We start from the raw sequence: 21,034 nt of genomic DNA on the forward strand, positions 1-21,034 counted from the left end.
AAGAGTACAAATTACAAAATACTTTTTTTTTAAATAAAATTACGGAAAACTACTTGTTTGTTCTGATAGAATACAATAAAAAAAAAATAAAGATGTAATTCTTTTGTATAGCCCTCAATTTATTGCGTACACTGTATTGCATACATATACATATATATTGTAGATACATGTATGTATTTGGCAGTGTGTGTCTCCTGCTGGAGGGCAACAGGAGTAGACACAACTGAAGTGGAACAGCTGTCCAGCCCAGAACTTTCAGTGGAAGAGTTGCGTTTGAGAGGAAAGGATAATTGCAGTGGTTACGAACAGGTTTCACACTCCACAAAAGTTGGGGTGGAGGTCATCTACCTTATCTCCAGACCCCACCCCTCCCACACGCATGTGAGTGAGTGTATATAATGCGAAATTAAAGCTTTTTTTAACCTTTTTTTTAAAAAAAAGAACAGAATAAATGAAAAGTATTGGTGCAGATGAAGTTCATATAACTAAAGCTGCCATCACCCAAGATGTGCTGCCGGGAGCAATTGAAGCTGGTTTTATATATGTTTTGCAAATTTTCAGCAGATGTTGTTCTTTCCTTTTATATGTATTTGTCTACTCTAGTAGGTCATTGTCCGTGGCACTACTGAAAAATGCCATGATAATACCTACGTTCTCTACCTCTTCATAACGAAGAAAATGTATAGTTTAAAATTATTCTGTATGTATTTGGATAACGAAAATTGAAACATTACAAGACCACTTTATACAGAAACAGTGAAGATGGTTATGATAGATAAAATAGTATTAACAAGACAGAACAAAATAATATTGACAGGATGTAAAAGGAATAAGTATATTCATTTTCCACGACATTCATTGAAGAATCTTAAATCAACAATTAACAGGACGTGGAAGAATTTAAAGAAAATAAGTGAACAGGTGTCGATTGAAGGGGAGGACTATAGGGCTATAGGGGAGGACCAAGATCCTTCAAAACAGAAATTTTCAACTCTTTAAATTAGTGGTTTCAAGTTCACAGGTTTCTGAAGGTTCATACGTATAATGGGATGAAATTCTTGAAGCACTGTACATTTAGTGTACATTTTCTTGCATACAGTTAAGTTAATTATTTGCAAATGTTTCCAACGCCTCGATTCTGAAATCTTATTGAAAGTACTAGTTATCCTTCAACAGTACGCAACCCACTCGTCCGTACTGTCGAATGGGCTGCATGCCATAAGGCGTTCGGGTCAGCCTATTTATAATTCATTTGAAATCATCATCCGTCTCTTTCAGCGTAAGAGCGTAGCAGTGGGCAGTTGTGTTTCTTTTGTTCTTCTCCTTCTTCTTCTTATGCTTCTCCCTTTTCCTTCCACATTCTTATTCTACCAATGCTTTTATAATAATGCATATTCTTTGTTATCCGTCTCCTGCAGGACATAATCGTGAAACGTACGTAATTATTCCAAGATTTGTTCGTTATTCGAAAAAAAAGTAATATTCAGGAGAACGGTGGAGCACTGGTAGAGTATTCTTTTCTCTATTGCTAAGAGCCTCCGGACTCAATCCTAAGTAGTATAAATTTTCTTCATTTCACTATTTCATCCATTTCTCTTCATCACCATCCTAGCCGGCATAACCATGGGACGTAAAACTTAAAGATTTTATTTCATTTCATTTCCATCCCAACAATTGTTTCTTATTCACTCGCATGATAAACTACTCAAACATTTTTTGTTATTCGACTAATTAATTAAACAAATTTTCTTCACCTTAATAATTATTTTAGTCGAATACATTCGAAGAATTGTTTGAACAATAATTTTGTTTGAATATTTAAAACATTTATTGTTCGAAGATTCGAAAATACAGATTATTCGAACTCTATCGTCTATCGAGTTTATTTATTTAAGAAGAAGAACACAACAGGTTATTCTACCCAATTACAGTGTTTATACCAGAGTTATATAGAATATCTATAATATATTTGCGAAATCTATTCTGACTCATACTGTGTATATTCAGAACTTTTTTTACATTTACTCAGTTTGTTGTACACTGCACCCATCCTCCACGTTGGTGACTGTTTGGTTGCATTTGTTCGAGATTTCTTACAATAAAATAAATTTCCATTGCCCACACGTATGTTTCCATTGGGTACCCTGACATGAAAGGCAGAGACCAAATCCTTACTATTTAATTTGTTATTTTAGAGTTAAACGATCAGACAGTTTAAGTATAACAAGCAGAGTACTCAAGGGCTTGTGATAACTTATACTTTTACAAGGTCAAACATATAGCTTATACTAAATCATACAATCTTTTATCGCTTTGGACTCGGAAGAATTTACACACGGAAATGTTCGTAGTTACCTGAAACATTAGTTGAATAATGTTTCCTACAACGTTTGCCCTCGAATCTGTGGGAACGTAACTTTGAGGAACTAAGGTCACATTGTATCTTGCTAATGTGAAAATTATATCATACATGATATATACATATTACGTAAGTACATTTGTTTTACAATTGAAGTACTGTAGATAGCTTTTCTTTTTCAGTACGGTATTATTTATTAAGAAAGTTCCTGTCAGAGCTGCTAAAGGCCTTTTTTACTCTGGAAGTATTAACAATGTCAAACAAAGACGTGGAGAAGGGGGGAAGGCATCGGTTTATACATACATTCAATTTAACGTCCCAAAGTTAATGCTCCGAGGCTGAGGGAGACGGCAATTGTGATTAGAAACAAAATGGTGGAATAAAGAAAGTGAGAGGAAACGGAAAAATCCTGAGAAAGCCCATGAACATATAGCGAGAACCGGATCGAATCACTGACTACCCTCTAGGTTAAAATGAAGGCAAAGACATGTCTGGTTTCACGTCCCTCCTTATGCCCTATAGACCACAGCAAACAGATGATTTTAATGGATAGTGTAATAATTTGATGAAATGAGAATGTGAGAAGAAACAGGAGAACCCCGAGAAAACCCACGAACACGATGTTGTCCAGCATAAACTCACGGCCTGGGGTCGAACAAAGGACCTCTCGCACTACAAGTAAGCGCTCTACCACTGAACACTCACGTCTCCTTTTAGGTTAAAGAACACAATGTGAAACGAATGAATAATAATAATGAAATAAATGATAAAGAATAATACGCAACACCCATGCCCTGTGTGGGGCTCGAATTCGCGATATACAGGCTTATGATCCCCAGCCTAATGCATTACAACGCTCTATCATGTCACCTAGCTAAATTACGATGAATAAGTGAAAATATTTTAGTTGTTAACCAGTGATTGCTCGCACTCTCTAAAGAATCGTAGTTCAATACACACTCCTGATTCTAACAGACTCCGACTCTCTAAATAATCTAGTAGAGATGTACTAATGTAGAGATCCCTGCAATTTAAAGACGCATTCACGTAACTTAATTGCAACTCGAAAGTTTAGAATTAAATGTAATTAAATTGCTCCACTACGTACATAAATATTCACTGTTGTTAGGCATACAACAACGCCTCTATCGAAATCAAACGGAAACTGTAACTCTGGATAATTTATGTTTATTACCGATAGTAACGACACCATGTGGCTCACATGTAAATCATTTGTGTCCACCGGAGCCAACGGCGATATTGACACTTCTTGGCTGATAAGTGTATAGAAAAGAAGGGCCATATTTTTGTAGCAGCAGAATGTCTACCGATAGAGAGAGAGTTGAGTTTAATACGTTTTCTAATAAGGTAATGATATTACTCTTATGCAGGAAACCTATAAGACTAAATGAAGCACTAAAAAATAAAAAAATCCGTAATTGTAAAGAGTAACCACCTATAATCTTTGATAAGAATCAAGACAAAAATTACCTTCTATTCTGACTTTGTGTGCAATTGAACCTTGATAAAGCCCATAATTGTCATGATTGCTCAGTAATTTTATTTTTTCCTAGTGTGTCATTAAAAATGACATTGGATATTGCGTCACTGCATTTCGAAATTAATTCCATTTACAAGTAATATGATAATCTAACTAAAGTGCAAATTCAGTTCTTTAACCCCCTTTTTTCTACATAGTTCGTGATATATCCCCATAATCTCCGTAGAAAGGGAACAATGACCCCATTTTATCCTTTGGGATTTCTTTAGTGAAGTCTTGCAACGAAAAAAAGGAAGATTAAAAAGATTCTGCTACGCAGCAATTTCTAACTACACCACAATTCACAGTCGTCCATTTTTTTTTTTTTTAGTTTCTTCTTTTCTTTTTATCAAACCCCTCATTAATTCAATTCAAAGTTTCTAGGCCTGATACTACCAACCACGTTGCACCATTGACATTTCAACTATTTTGACAGCATTTCGCGCTTATTGTATTTTCCATTTCAGAATATTTCCCAGAATTCAACGGAAGCTTTAACCACGAAATAATAACTGTAATATTTTAGAAGTTTCTCGGTCTAGAAGCGTCCCTCTGAAATTCCCTTAGCAACAGCTAAACGACAACAAAACCTCGTGGCAGGCCTTTCACCATCTATTGATTTCTTCGATCTCCTCATGCGCACTGACACCATCATTGTATGCCCAGTTCCGCGTATAAAGTCTACGCTTCCACGACTTACTACAGCAATATCACACAGGTGGCGAGTGCAGGAAGAAAATCCTCTTTGGTTTTTTTGCTTGTTCTTCTGTAGCTGCCGTATTAGCGATGGAAATAGGCAGTTTCCTGCCGCTAAATTGGATTAGCGATTGCATTTAATAAACCGAAAAAGAGGCTTCATATGCATAAAATCAGAAAATTACCTGTTACTTTACCAGTGATTATATGATGCGCATTCTTTGCTGTGTGTACGAGTTACTGTATTTAAAGCGATTAGTATACCCTATTCATCATGATTAATACCGACAAGAAATTGTTCAAGTTTTCTAACACTTAGAAACAGTAGTTTCCAAGCTGGAGGAAAAGCGTGAAAACCAGTAATGGGGGCGAAGGCTACTAAAAGGTTCTATAGTATATTTAAGAGATAATGGGGAATAATTAATGATGCGCACCTGAAGTTGAACGCGGTATTACATGCATTAATAGCATAAGAAGTGTTAGTATGGATTAAGAATTCTATGTAACATGAACCAACACACTTTTCATTTTATATATATATATATATATATATATATATATATATATATATATATATATATATATATATATGATTTTTTAACGTACTATCATTTAACTATGATTTTTTAAATGATACGTTAATTCAATATATTAATGCAGCCGTATCGATAGAAGCTTTATGACCACATTGAAGTTGTACTTTCTTATGTTAATACAATAATAATTTCCTTCTGGGGTTTCGATTATTAATGTAATAAATTAGTTATAATAAGCCCATGAAAAATTGATTTCTGTGTTTATTAATATAGTTTTAACAGTGTTACACGAAATAAAGAACACGAAACGGAACTAAACAGCGTGAACTGTATGTCTATATCCTTGAATAATATGCAACCCACTTATATAAAGTGTCAAATGTGTTGCATATTTGTAAGGCATAAATGCATGTTATGTTAGGTCAGCGTTTCCCAACCTTTTTCAACTTGCGGCACACTACAGGTGTAACTTGAATTCTCGGGGCACACCCATATATATATATATATATATATATATATATATATATATATATATATATATATATATATATATATATATAATTACTATTATTATTTGTAAATGTAAAATACCGTGGTATTTTAATGTGATTACTGATCTCCTTCTTACAGAGAAGAAAGCTCGATCACTGATTTTCCCCTGTGGTAAATCATTATGCTTATTTTTCATTCTAATTTTAAAATAGAAAACAATTGCAATGAAATATAGGACTCGGGTTTTTAAAAATCCACTTTCGCTTTCGTAAACTGTATCTAACCTTTAATTAAAAGGGAAGATCACTAAATAACGAACAAATAAACAAATCTCCTATACTTTTAAAACACAAATGTAGGTAATTTGTATACATGTTTGCTTTGTTGAATTTATTGAATGATATGTTAAAATTTCAAGTTACGAAATAGTCTGCAACAATAAAGATACAATAATGCTCATGACAATGATAAATACGTTTTTCAACATTAAAAATGTACAGAAAAGTAACACAGTATGAAACTTAAAATTGTAGATTTATAGTAGAGGTTCATAGTAATGTGAAATACAAATATATATTTTCCCCTATGTCTTGCAATTTGGTTCCTATAGAAATAATAATTTGTTTCGATTTGCTCGCGGCACACCAGCGGCCCATTCGCGGCACACCAGTGTGCCGCGGCACACCGGTTGGGAAACGCTGTGTTAGGTAGTTTAACAGATTACTGCCCCTGTAATTCGTACTGAGAGAAGTGATGATTCAGCGCGACTTTGATCAGATGTCTAAACATGAATACCATTGGAGTTTTCTTCTAATCAGAAATGAATAATGACAGCAGATTCGAATGTAAGAGGAAAAATCCTGGAATCTAATTTACTCCTAACCAGATGTCTAAGGCTCATTAGACTGGCGTTCGCAAGACCTGTCTAGTACGAGCTCGAACCTCGCTTAGGTCGTTACTGTCACCTATTTTTCTTTGAATGTTAATTTCTTATCATCATCTGTCAATAGGGCGCAACGCGCAACAGTAGAACGTGAAACTCAAAAATAAATATGATTTACAAATTGACGACAGAGACATTTCTAAGTTGTCTAATTATGTTCATTTTTGTGCAAAAGATAACTATTAAATACGTATTAAGAGTGTAGTCAACTATTTCACAACTGAATGGAGTGGCAGGCTTTGATATGTGGAAAAATAATAACGTTATATGAAGCACAATTCAAAAAAAAAAAAAAAAAAAAAAACTTACACACGATGACAGTGGATTTCCCTAAATTATATAGAAAATTTGTTTAGCAATATCGACATCAGTCGCGTTAGTCACTTTCTGTTACTTACAATCAGCTTTGATCAATTCTTTTAAACAAAGCACGGAAATCACAATCAATTCTCATAGAAGTCCTAGGAAAATAGAGAAGGATCCTAAGAAGAATTCTTCCACGGGAGCCACAAACACTAAGTTCTAGAATTGCATATAGACATTATTTCTTTCTACAGAAGATCAATCATGTGTCCTGTCATCCCATTCCCGATATTATTCTTTAGTTCCCTTACCTTCTTCTTCTTGGGAAGATCCTCAAAATCGTCAATGACGATTCCTTCATCGGTGATTTGGGACCAGAATCCGGAAGGCGCAGAAGAGCCCTCGCTGAGGGGTGGTGATGGGGTGGAGCTTCGACCTCCTGATTTCCCACTCTGCCACGAACAGGCATCACTGCTACTCGGGGACAGTTGGTCGTTCCAAGACCTTGAAAACGACAAACCTGTGAAAAAAGACAGAAGAAAGCTCAGTTTTTTTTTACATACGTAACAAGAAACGTTAGGAACACTTTTTATGTCAATATTATTCAGCTAATTACGTTGGTTAGTAACGAGGTTTATTATTGTAGTAATCAGGATTTTATAGCTTTATTGTAATTAACAATACATTATCTACTTTATTCACACTATTTTTGTTGAGGTAATTTTGTTAATTAACGGGTAATAATTGAAAACTTAAAAATTATAGACTCTTATATAAGGAAAAAAAATACTACAGAAAAAGATAAACGGTTTTGCATATTTATAGATTTTACTAATATTTACGTGCTCCCTGAATGTCGAATCTTCAAAATTCAAAGTTATAATTTCAGGATTCAGACCAGACCAGAATTCAGAGGCTTGCCTACCATAGGCAAAATGTATTTCTAGTTATGAATACTCCACTATTCGTGCTCTCCTCCAACAATATGAGTTCAAAAAATATATATTAATATACAAGTACATTTAAGTAACCTTACAAGGCATAAACATATATTACACTCGTATAAGTATTGTTTCAGGACTCAAAATGACAGAGCACTCATCTCTGGCGCGTGGCATCCCTTGTTTAATTCCAGCTCCCGCCAAATGGGTTCTATGGTGAACAAACACCGTGTGAGTGGGTTTCTCGATATTCCCCCGTTTCCTTCCACTTTCGTCATTCCACTATTATAATCAATTTTATCATTACCGTCTTACTTAGCCTCGCTGCGTAATTTTGAGACGTTAAATTAAAAAAAAAATGTTTCAAGTATATATAAAGCATATTGCATTAAATTTTCGTTCTTTAAAGCAGATTTATAACAATTAGTTTTCAACTAAGTATTGTCTTGTCTGGTGTGAGTGTTCTCTAATTCAGTACAGCGGACATAGCATGGTCAATTTCTGTATTAAAAGGTGTATGGTATGCACGTGAACTGGTATTCCTCCTATAAGAAAGTAATTAATATTCCACCAATATCAAAGAGACAGGTTCTTCACAGAAGGAATGGTAAATGATCTACTTCGTACAATTTAGAATGACTTCCATGTCAAGTCATGAGTTCGATCTCGGGCAGGATTTATCTTCATTAGCCAATAGAGCTTAACTTTGCGACATACTATAAAAAATAATCACATATACATATGCTTGTTCAGTGTTCAGGTAAACTTTGAAAGTTTGAAATGGTATGAACAACCCACAACATGGGTAGCATAAAGGCTCTTTTTTTTTTTCGATGTATGTTGTTCTGAGTTCTTTTGTTTTGTACTGAAATATTAGCATTTCCCCTACATCTTCAACTATCCAATATAATAAAAAGATCTGATCAGACATTACAAAACTGAAAAGAACTTTGGTTTGTTAGGTCTTTCCAGGACAATTTAACGCGCTGGCGCTCCAGTACACAAACTCTGACCGACTATAATAGTTAGCTTGTTTGTTGCCTGATATGTAATCAGCATATCGCTGTCGATCACCGTTATTTCTGACTTTCAAAGCTTGAGTTTCCTGAGTCTTAATGTAAGTAGTACCTCAACTGTCCTATTATATGCATATTTGCACATTATGTACATATTAAGTGTCGAACCAATAAACAAAACTTATTTTACAGTGGAGTCTACTTACGAGGGCTATCCAGAAAGTAGATTACGTTTTCGTCTGTGTCCGCTAGGGGCGGGGCTAGCGCGGCCATCTTGGGGTCAGAGCGTTGCGCAGTTTAGTCGGCATCTAGCCGTGCTAGTGAGAGGTTCGTGCTGTGCTCCGTTCATATACTGTGACGGTTTGAAATGTCTGCGTTAATTGAAAATCCCGCGAGCTGCGAGGTGCGTGCAGTAATAAGGTTTCTGACAGCAAGAAACTGTAAACCGATAGAAATCTATCGGCAGCTGTGTGAAGTGTATGGGGACAACATTATCACTGAAGGTGGAGTGCGACAGTGGGTCATAAGATTTAAAAATGGCCGAACCAATGTTCACGACGAAGATCGAAGTGGGAGACCCAGCAAAGTGACTGCCGAACTTGTCGAAAAAGTCGATGTTAAAGTCCGTGAAAATCGAAAGTTCACGATAACGGAACTTTCTTTGAGTTTTCCACAAATTTCGCGAACTTTGTTGCACGAAATCATCAGCGAAAAGCTTGGTTACCACAAGTTTTGTGCAAGATGGATTCCAAAAATCTTGACAGAGGACCACAAAAATCAGCGAATGGCTGCAGCGTTGCACTTTTTGGACGCCTACAATAAGGATGGTGACTCTTTACTCGATCGCATCGTTACTGGTGACGAAACATGGGTGAAACACGTGAACTGTGAAACGAAATTGCAATCAATGCAGTGGGGGCACACAGGTTCTCCCCCAAAACCCAAGAAATGCATGCAAACAATGTCGGCAAGGAAGATGATGGCGACTGTTTTTTGGGACAGAAAAGGTGTGATTTTGGTGGACTTCCTGGAAAGAGGCACTACAATAAACGCTCAAAGGTATTGCCAAACTCTGCAAAACCTCAGAAGAGCAATTCAAAACAAGCGCAGAGGAATGTTGAGCTCTAAGATCTTGTTGATTCACGACAACGCCCGGCCCCACACGGCAAATGTCACGCGTGAAGTTCTTGAATCTTTTCAGTGGGAGTTGTTTCCTCATCCGCCGTACAGTCCCGACCTGGCACCGAGCGACTTCCACCTATTCCCAGCAATGAAGAAGTGGCTGGCTATGCAGCGTTTTGATGACGACGAACAGCTGCAAGAAGAGGTAACGAAGTGGTTGAAGTCGCAGGCGGCCGAATTTTTCGACGAAGGAATTTCCAAGCTCGTACATCGCTACGATAAATGCCTTAATTTGAATGGTGACTATGTCCAAAAGTAGTATTTGTGTGTGGCTTTCATCTGTATATAATAAAATTTGTTTCCTATACTTTGTTGATTTTTTATTCCAAAACGTAATCTACTTTCTGGATAGCCCTCGTATTTGCTTTTATGCATATTGAATGGAAGAAAGGCCAATAATAACAGATGGAAGACGTAAACTTTATGGACCAGCGGCTTTATTTTTTTAATTTTTTTTTTAAAGTCAAGTTAATTTAGATTTAATAAAGTCGTAATTTTATCACTCTCTGAGAAGGATGGGGACGCTTTTAGAAATTATCACAAGTTACGAGCGACAATTCAGCCAAAAATCTGGGAGAATCGGGAACTGGCACAATGCACAAAAATGCAGTACCTCCTCCTCCCACGTCACACTGACCCAGATGCGTCTGCAATGCACCATTTATACATGAGTTCTACCTTCCCTGGCGTCCTTCACGAACACTATCCTTGAATACAGCACAGAGGTGGAGGATGGGTGGAAGAGGGGCAGGGATTAAACACGATTCAGATCAAACACATATTTCTACCGATGACGTGTAAAGAGTGTTTTGTAACTTCATTTAACAAATTTAACACATAGACGCTACCCGCTTCAAAAAGTGAGAAAATTTATTTTCACGTTGCTGGGAAACACTTTGTTATGAAAGTACCGAAAGAAAGTGCAAGGAACGTTCTTCGATTATATCCTGCAGGGAAATTAGACAGATCATAAATGCAGGTAAATTATGAGAATATTGGTAGAGAGAGAGAGAATGGGAAGAAACGAGAGAACCTCGAGAAAATCCACAGACAGGATGCTGTCCTTCAATGAAGTTTGAAAGACAACTGTCAACTTAAAAAAGAAAGAAAAAAAACAATAAACCTTTAATTTGGCTTCCGACGATTATGTCCCATACGAAGTGTATTGGTACTTCTTTTTAATTATGTTCTAGTCTCGCGGTTACAAGCTACCATGCTTAAGCAAACTTGTGTAATAAGTCTGAATGTGAACATTTTAGGTTCAAGTGTTTATGTATTGAGTTGGAAGTCTCCAAATAGTTACTTTTGTACCGCAGTGTACTATTATATTTGGCTCCACGGGGGGAAAGGAGAGATTTTTTTTGACGGTGTCATTAAAAATCACTCCTCTTGGAATCAATCCCAAGGACACCCCAATGCCCACAAGCTTCTTTAAAGGTTTAATCTCTAGGGATGCACACGAGACAAGATTTGTGGCTGTCTCGTCTCGAAAATGTGCTGTAAAAGTGATGTCTCGACTCGAAAAATGTATATTTTACTATTGGAAGAGCCGTGTCTCGACTCGAATTTTGTCAGGAAAATCCTGTCTCGACTCGTCTCGTGCGCATTCCTATTAATCTCCGCGCTGGGTTTGTATCTAGCGCGTGTCTCTTTTGGTGCACGAGTTCCTGTGTTCGATTCTCAATAGAGGGCGAACGTTCTACAGTGGTTCAGAATGCATTTTAAATTGTAGGTCTTGTCCTATGTAGACCCGCTGTTGACAAAACACATAAATACAAATTGGTCAGCCAAGTAATAAATCAATTATTTAGGACAAATGTAAAGGTTCGGCTATCAACAACAGATGGCAGCACATGTTCCCATTTTTCACACGAATTTTGTAGGAAGCAATAATATTCAATTAAATTCAAGGGATGAATATAATGAAACTTTGTTCAAAGATAAGTTCTGGAAATAATCAGAATCATTTTGGTCATCAATCCCATCCATGAAATTTTGCCAGGCTCTTCTCTTGCGCTGTACGAAGAATTTCCTTTGAGAGTGCACTGTTGTCAGATTGTCGCTACGTTTCGTTTTGTTTAATTTTGTTGTTTTATATTTCTGCTATTATTATTGGTACAGTTTTATTCGAATATATTGTTCGTGATATAGTTTTTTATATTATTATTACTATTATCATTGATCGATCGCCATAACTTCTAAGTTTGACAAACATTGTTGGTGTACTTGTGTTGTTTCACGTTCTCTAAGGTGTGCGTTCCGAAAGCAGCTCCACGAATCGTTCCGAATTCTCTCGATCCATCCCACATGAGGCAAAAGAGTTCTATGAATGGTGTAGAGCCCAGACTTCACCAGTTGTCGTGCTCACTATATATTAACTCAATTTCACCTTACCATTATATTCGTCCGACCCGCTCATTTATAGCATGTTAGAAGTTCACGCCAATAGATGGTAGCAAACATTCTCTAGAGGCTGACATCTACCGGACGAAATTGAAACTTCTAGAAAGAGAAATAAATGTAAGTTTCGCGTGATCCTTTTCACTGTTCTTTTACCTGAATTCAGGGATATGAAAAGGTAGGGGGACGGATGACGTCACGATGCCCCCCATGCCTATCTTTAGCCACTGTAATTTTTTTTTAGGAAGTGGAGGGACGTCATAGATATTTTTGGAAGTAGAGGAAGGGCATCCTCCCGCGTTCCCCCTCTCACTTTTACCCCTGCCTGAATTTCTTAATTATTTAAACTTAAATATCTGTCTATTAATATTTTTAGAGTTGTGTGTATTTCTTGTAAAGAAAAAGGGAAAAAAATGTATAACATAAAACAACGTAGCACTGACATTCCACGTGCTTTTGTAAGTGGAAACTAAAATAGTGTAAAAGTGAGTGAGCGAAGACAGAACTAACACAATTATAGTGTGTCTGGTGGTTTAGCTGTCAAGAAGTCAAACGGTTATTGTCCGTGGCTTTACAGGACAAAGCACTTAACTCATCAAGTTTTTCTCTTTTTTAATACATGTAATTCTGGGAATGAGTCTTCCCATTTTGTTGGAATTGATAATGAGATATCAATCCACCTCAACAGAAGCAAACACTGCAAAGGACATTTGCAAATATAAAAAGTGTAAGTACCATGTTGGGCTTCGTCAGTTCACTTACATTTGACAAGAACAACATATTTCGAGAGGTGAACTCCAATCTTCATGGTATATGCAATTTATGGTGACATAAGCCATGTGAACTAGATATTGGGAAACATTTTAGTGCTTGAATTGGACTCGATGTTTGTAAATTAAGGGATATTTTTAAAAGAAAGGTTGGGTCGATGATGAAACGTACTCAAGAAGAAAATTATCTTGTATATGAAGCCATTAAATACTTGCATATACGCATGTTCCCTTATCGATTATTATTCATATATCAGAGAGGATGATTTCCCTCCTTCCCCCCCCCCTCGGTAATTTGCATACTCATCAAACTCAGTATAAAACTGTACAAACAGGAATAGATGTGCAGATCAATACGTTTCATTATAATAGCTGATGGCTGTAATCTTATTTATATCCAAAGTGATTGCATTGATGTATTCGTGTTTTTGTCCTTTCACACCACAGTGAGATTACATAGAACCAAAACCTACAGTTTAAAGGGAATCCAAACCACTAGCGCCTTCGGTGCTCTCCCACCGGCAATCGTACCCGGGACCTCGTGTACCACAGGCATACACACTAACCCATTCAATAGCGAGGAAGGATATATCCAAAGTAGCTTCGAAATCAATAATAATAATAATAATAATAATAATAATAATAATAATAATAATAATAATAATAATATATTAATCAGCGGCAAGGTGGCTCAGTGGTATAGCGCTCACCTGTTGCGCAAAGGGTCATTGGTACGATCTCAGGCAATGCAAGTTTCAAGTGAAAAGCATGGTGTTTGGATTTACTGGAAGTTCTCCCATGTTCTCCCACATTCTCATCCTACTAAATCTTTCATTTGTCTCCATTGGCTCTACATGACATGATCATGGAACATCAAACTGAAAGATTTATTTTTCAATAATAATAATAATAATAATAATAATAATAATAATAATAATAATAATAATAATAATAATAATAATAATAATAATAATACACTTGCCCTTATATGTAAGCAACCTAAGCAAACAATCTTATCGTTCACCTGTTCCACAATGCTTTGTCTGTGCTTGCATGCAGCTGTTTGACTGTCGTCAGGAATGAACCAAAAATAACCAGCTTTGAAGGCCATTGACAATGGAATTCTGACCTACAACAAATCCACTGATTAAGCAAGGATATTCAAGTCCTTACCTTTGCACGCTCACTGCAAGTTTCTTTCTTTTTTGTTTTTATGTTTTCTTCAACAATTCTTGTCAAGATAAAAAAGAAATAGTTCGTTCATTGCCCTAGATAAGAAAATAATACATTTTTGAGTCATTTAAAGAAAGAAAAAAAAAGGATAAACGTTTTATCTATACAATGGAGTTATCCCCATTATGTTATCAGTTATTAACACTATGTTATCTAAAAGAGATAACTATAAAGATTTGGGAGATAATAACACATGCAATTAGTGTTATGATGGTGTCCTCCTAACATATCACAGAACAATGGAAAGACATTCACTCTAGGTGTATGATGATTCACTCTTGTTCTTTCCTTTATTACATTTAATACAATACTTACAAAAATATCCGGTCTATGAATCGATTATTTTTAGTATCCGCAAAATTAAGATATCTGCTGATTGTACAACCTCAGAACGTTAATGACCTTCAGAAAACCAAGATAGAGGTATATTATATTGTCTTTCGTTTGTTTCTAAAGAATTTGGCTTTAAATATTTTATGCACACAGTGGCAATACAAAAAAAAAAAGTTGGGCCCACATTAGAAGATATAGTCAGCTACAGAACGCAAAGTATCTCACCACAGGTGAGTTTGTGGTAGACAACAATGCGTCTGCAGGTTTTCTCGGCTTTCTGCTGTTTTCTCACACGTTTTCGTTTTAACCAATTCAACTACCAGCCAACTGGATGGCCTAGATTCTATCCCCGGTAAGGGGTAAATTTTTCTTGTTTTCTCGTTCGAATGTGGTTCAAAGTTTCACCCAGTCTCTTTAAAATGGGTGCTTTGGGACCCGAAGGAAGTATATCGAATCGAAGTGTTGTGCTCACTACATCATCTTCATGACTGTCAACGCCAAGCCTCTACCTCCAGCTATAACCCTTGGGCTTTCACAGTGTATCCCGTAGAAAAGGGAGATGTAACCTTTACTTTTAAATTTTACCATAATCGTTTCACTTGCACTGTTATCTGTTTCTTTCATCCTCAAGGGAATAACCATGTGGCGTTAAACTACATATACCGTACCTTTTTGTTGTCAAAATAAAACAAAAAGAAGATCTGATGCACTTTGCTAATAGAAACAGACCTCTTATTTTGACTACAACGACCGGATTTACCCCCGCAACCAAAAAAAAAAAAAAAGTAATAACAAGCGGAAAAGTGTGAGATACGTAAATGTGTCAACCAAACAAATGGAGCATTACTGTACGTAAAGTAATAAGCATTATAAAAGATGCAGCGAAATGCATCTTTCGACACACTTTAAATTTAATTGTAATTTTAACATTTTTTTTTTCAGCACTGAAGCTACATTTAAGATATCTGGAAACAGTTGGGTCTGAATTACACCCACTTCCTCGGGGAGTGAATCTATTTCGAACTGCCAAAGGTATTTTACCGTATTATGTCTTTGTGGAGTGTTTCTAGTTTATTTTAGGTTACACACACAAACATTCTTCAACTTCCTCTAAACGGTAGCGCGTGTGCCTTTTGTTGCATGATGTCTCGGTGGGACAACACCAAATCCATTACAGTACATCAGCTTGAGATTACTATATAGTTTAAACTATAAGCCTCGTCCTGTATAGCCGCGCTGCTGATAAAAGGATATACGAAAATATCGATGTAGGAATAATGAGACTAAGTGCAACTGGAGGGGGAAAAATATAATGTTGGTAAAGTAACAGGGAAGTCGTGACTTAAGTAGGATTATATTTAATAGCGAATTTGTACCATGTGGCAACAAGGGTTAAGAAAATAAAACTTCACGGCGTAATATTCTAGGAAGAGGTATGGTCGACTACACGATTTTCACTGGGGCGATGTGTGATCCGTACATTGACTTCCAACAATTATTTTTTGTTTTCTTTTCTTTTAGATCATAGTTCAGTACATTTTAATTCAAGTCGTTTCCCGATTGCCTCACAACGAAGAGCCGAAAATGTTATGTTCCAAGATGACAATGCTCCAGACCTGATCATTTAACTGGCGAGTATTTGACTATTGGGGCTTTGTTAAAATCAACAAAATACTTTGTTTATTGAAGTTTAGTATTCCTCTTCAGCGCCGAGGCTATATGAGACGTGGAGAGGGTTCAACAAAATACTATTCGAATAGTAGGAGGAAAACTACTCGAAAAATTAAGACAAGTTTTCATGAATGCGTTAACCACGTGCTAAGAGAGCGTTACTGATAAATAACCAATGGAATTACATATAGTTTATGTCTAGCACAACTAGTTTTCGTTAGGGATTTACATAGGAAAAATCGTAAAGTAGGTAACTAAGCAAACGTCAATGAAAATCCGACTTAAACTTCTGTAGCACAATTCTGTAACATTTGCACCTTCCAATATTAAAATCAAGGTTTTTTCATTACTTCTAAAGCAAAGGCAAAAAAAAAAAAAAAAAAAAAACTGTCTATGCAAGTAGTACATTCTTTTAATAATACGCATACACGTTTCATTAATAGGAAATTCATATAGTTACGAAATTGTTTGGCTGAAAGGAGATTCCGGTGCATTGTTTGTAAATGTGTTAATGCTGTTATTCTCCCGATCTATTTATCTCTTCTTTCGGACTTAATACAAGGCGAGGTGCGGGAGCGGAGACATTATTCTCACATCCTCATTACGGTAGAAATAATAAGATGCTATCGTCACAACAATCACTGTATTGTTGCTACTACTATTATTGTTGTTTTGTTCTTACAGTAAGTGTAAGCGATGACTTTCTCTGCTGATAGCATCCACTTTCTTCGTGCTCGCGTTACGAAGGCGTCCATCACGGGATGCATTGTTCCTTACAAGTAGGCTGTGACGGAAAATCATCTCTTTTTTATTTTTGTTATTTATTTGTATCTATTATTTCCCTACATTCACTTCTTTATTCCCCTCCTCTGTTTTTTGCTGCCGTCAAGCAGTGTAACAGATTCACTGAACTGGTGCAAGAATCAGTGTTGACGACAGAAGAAAAATATAATAAAAACTCGTCCATGCAGACAAAAGGCATAGCACGAGAAGTTTTGATGCGGATGGTCAAATTCGATTCCTGGTAGGGTTAAAATATTTTCAACTCTTTTTTTTTTTTTTAAAAAAAAAAAGAGTAAGGATTCGGACATGGCATTTTTTGTAAAATTTTCGGCTATCTAAACCATTTAAATTTCAATGAAGATATAACAGTAGGTTTCACTTTCATTTTTACATTATAACGGAAAAATACACTATCCCCAGGTTTCTTATTCCCAACTTATGGATACACTATAAATGTAAAGTTAAAAGAAATACTGTTAATAATGAACTTTTACTAACGTATTAAACTAACATTGGACTCAAAATGGCCGTTTATGGAAACAGAACTACTATTAGTTCTTCTGATAGAATATTTAAAGCTTATCCGATCGGTAAGATCGAGGTGTCAGCGAAATTTTATACCAAAACAGCAATTGTTTTGCCTCTATTTCTTTCTTAATGGAAGTATTTTCTAGGCTGCCAATTTTAACTTACGTAATCCATGAAACGCATATGTAATGATATGTATATAACTTTCAGGCTCTAATAAAAGGTAGTTAGGCAATCAAAACGATAGGCTGAATTGGAATGACTTGCTCTATATAGCAGGCAAATAATACAATGATAACGCTTGTAAACCACTCAGGATAGCCAACAGTAGATTGGACATAAGACTTGCACGAATTGTATGTCGCACGTCCTATATCATGACTTTTTGTTAAAGGAATACCACGTCCACTTTGCTTTTCTTTCTCGAAAGACACCTCCTTCTGAGAAACATTCGCCTCATTTGTAATAACATAAGGATTAACGTCCAATAATAATGATAGTAAAAGAAGTACATGATAATAAAATGAAATAAAGAATATATTCAAATGTTAGAGTACTATTTACTCATATTCTAGAAGAAAGAAAAAGTAGGAAGATACTTCGAAGATAAGGACGGAGAGAGTAACACGCAAAATCCATGTGTCTTTGAATCTCTTTTTTGATATGACCCCTCCTATCAAAACAATTCTCATTGAGTTCGAGAAAAGTTATTTATTTGATGTAGTTGTTTCACAAAATGATTCAAATACGATAACAAATAACGTATGGGAAAATGTCTGATGTCGTTTAGAAACAAAATAAAGAGGGAAGGAAGTTGTTATTGTCATGACTGTTTTTTTTTATTTTTCTCTTCTCCAAGATCTTTTCTTTCTTTCTTTCTTTCTCTTCTCTGTTCTCTCCATTCTAAGCAATAGACGTCTGTTTTACTCTTTTGTTATTCTTTTCAATAGCGATACAAGTTCTCTAATTCTACAATAAATAAAATAAGAGCTCTTTATATGTTTCATGACCCCTGAATGTAGAGAAAGTGTTTCTTTCGATACCCCTCCAGTTTCTTACTCTTCCGATCAATGGATCGAGAACAAATTCTAAACGTTTTAAAGGGGTCGCGGTGGCTCAGTGGTAGCACATTTAACTCATGTATAACGTGAGGTGCCTGGCTCGATCCCAGCCCGTACCAAATGGCCTTTGTGGTGGACAAACACCGTGTGCGTGGGTTTTCTCGGGGTTCTCCCGTTTTCTCCCACTTTATTCATTTCACCTATTCACTCATAACTCATCATCACCTTCTCCTTTCGCCTAGCTGGCATAACTGTGGGACGTAAAACTGAAAATTTTCATTCCACTTCATTTCTAAACTTTTTAAAGATACTTTCTGGGAGAGGAGCAGACATATTTTAACAACTAAAAAAATGTGGGAAGTTCAGTTCTCGTAAATGCCTCTAGTGATTTCGTTCATATTTTATAAGTAAATAGTAACTAGTAACTAGAATACTCGTCCCATGATTCTTATCTCTTCAAGCAAAAGAAAGAAACGTTAGTTTATTAATGAATTTCGGTCGAATAATTTTCTCAAAATCAGCTCTAACAATTTTGTTTGTATTTCATCAATAAACACAGTAATTCATTAATAACTGTATATGGTACGACACTATTCATTCTGGTGAGGTTTCTGATTCGATCTCAGCTCCCGCCAACAATTGTTTGTGCTGGGCAAACACCGTGTGTGGGGGTTTTCTCAGGATTTTCCCATTTTCATCAATTTTCCTCATTCAACCACTACCATCTATCTCCCTTAGCCTAGGTGCATAAAAGTGGGATGTTAAAAAAAAAATGCTCTCTTCGAAATATCCAGATTATGGCATATACTAGTCTACAGTACCTGGTATTCTAGACTAAAAATATTTGCCTTTTCTCCTTATTTAAAAGTTTACTGCTGTCTACGGTCCTGGTTGCAGAAAAATGACGCCAATACAAATTATCCCTATGATTTGATCTACCCTAAGTCAAAGCCCTTGCTGGTACCATACATACCAATCATTTCCAAAACTCTATATTGTATGAGGGAGACCCTGGTGAGTTCATGTGGTTCGGATGCCATGTTAAGCTAGAGGTCCACGTCTTGTATAGATTCGCTGTTGAACGGGAAGCTACTCTCCCCCCTCCCAAATCAATCAACTATCTATGTTCTAGTGACGCAATTGTTCGCGTACCTCATTCTTAATAAACTTGATGAGGAGTATGATGGATCAGTGATAGAGCGCTCACCTCTGGTGTGCGGGGTCCCTGGTTCGATCTCTGGCCAAATAACTTTATGGGGAACAATATCGTGTCCGTGCGTTTTCTCGGGGTACTCTTATTTCCTTCCACTTTCTCATCCCACCACAACTTCCATCATCATTCACTTGTCTTAATCATCGTTTCTCAGCCTAAAGGGCATAATCATGGGAAGTTAAACTGAAATATTAACACTTATTTTAATAAACCTGATGAACAGACATAAGGGACAAATAACTGAAAACGCATCTTTTATAATACTTTCTGTATAAGTGTTCCATCTATACGTACTTTCCGTATGAAACAATGTAGGCGGTCAGGATCTCACATACAAATGCACGTATATAACATACAGCTGAGGAATGTAACATAAGTATATGCATGTGGTATACGGAAAACTGTTAGATGTCAGACATCCTGCAACTGCATGATATAACATCCAAGGGCAGTGCCTATGTAGCATACGGATAACGTATACTCCGTACTGATTTCTGTAGTAAGCAAGAGGATAACGTATATTTGTACAATATACCGCTGTCGGATTTTTCTCAGTGTAGGCCCGTATTTACGCAAGGCCACAGGCGTCCGAGACCAAATAAAAAAAATAAATAAAAAAAGGCTCTCTAAGCGAGAGAAATGTAAGGAAGATCTATAATGAAAACAATGGGTGCTACATTTTCTTGGGCCCAAGAACGTAAAATACCTAAATACGGGCCTGCTTGCAGATCAATGACTACTCATGCATTGCCAACATTTCTTTACATCTGTCTACCATCCTGTTCCCTCACCTCTTTTGCTCTATCTGTTTCTCTCTCCGTCGTGCTCCGTAAGTAAAATTCTGATTCAATAGGTACCATGTAACTGATATAAAGATGGTAGAAAAGAATAGAAAAGAATGTTATCATTTATTATGATTGTGACATATTTATGTGGAAGAATGAACTTGTTTCATGTTCCCGATGAAAAACCACGAAAGAAGTTAATAAATACGTGAAGTGTTTCCAGTTGTGGTATCCGTAGATGGTCCGTGA

At 36.3% G+C, this 21,034-nt stretch overlaps 1 protein-coding gene across 1 annotated transcript in view; it reads right to left on the reverse strand.

Annotated features, from left to right (window-relative positions):
- The window catches only part of Glut4EF (Glucose transporter 4 enhancer factor), a 232,949-nt gene that overhangs the window by 44,344 nt on the left and 167,571 nt on the right, over positions 1–21,034 (reverse strand). Inside the window, exon 5 of the mRNA XM_081769615.1 lies at positions 7,181–7,389. Within this exon, the coding sequence (XP_081625741.1) occupies positions 7,181–7,389 (209 nt within the window). The remainder of the gene's footprint in view (positions 1–7,180; positions 7,390–21,034) is intronic.

This window comes from Thermobia domestica, chromosome 8, assembly GCF_964235325.1.
Source record: "Thermobia domestica chromosome 8, izTheDome1.hap1.1, whole genome shotgun sequence".
NCBI lineage: Eukaryota > Metazoa > Arthropoda > Insecta > Zygentoma > Lepismatidae > Thermobia > Thermobia domestica.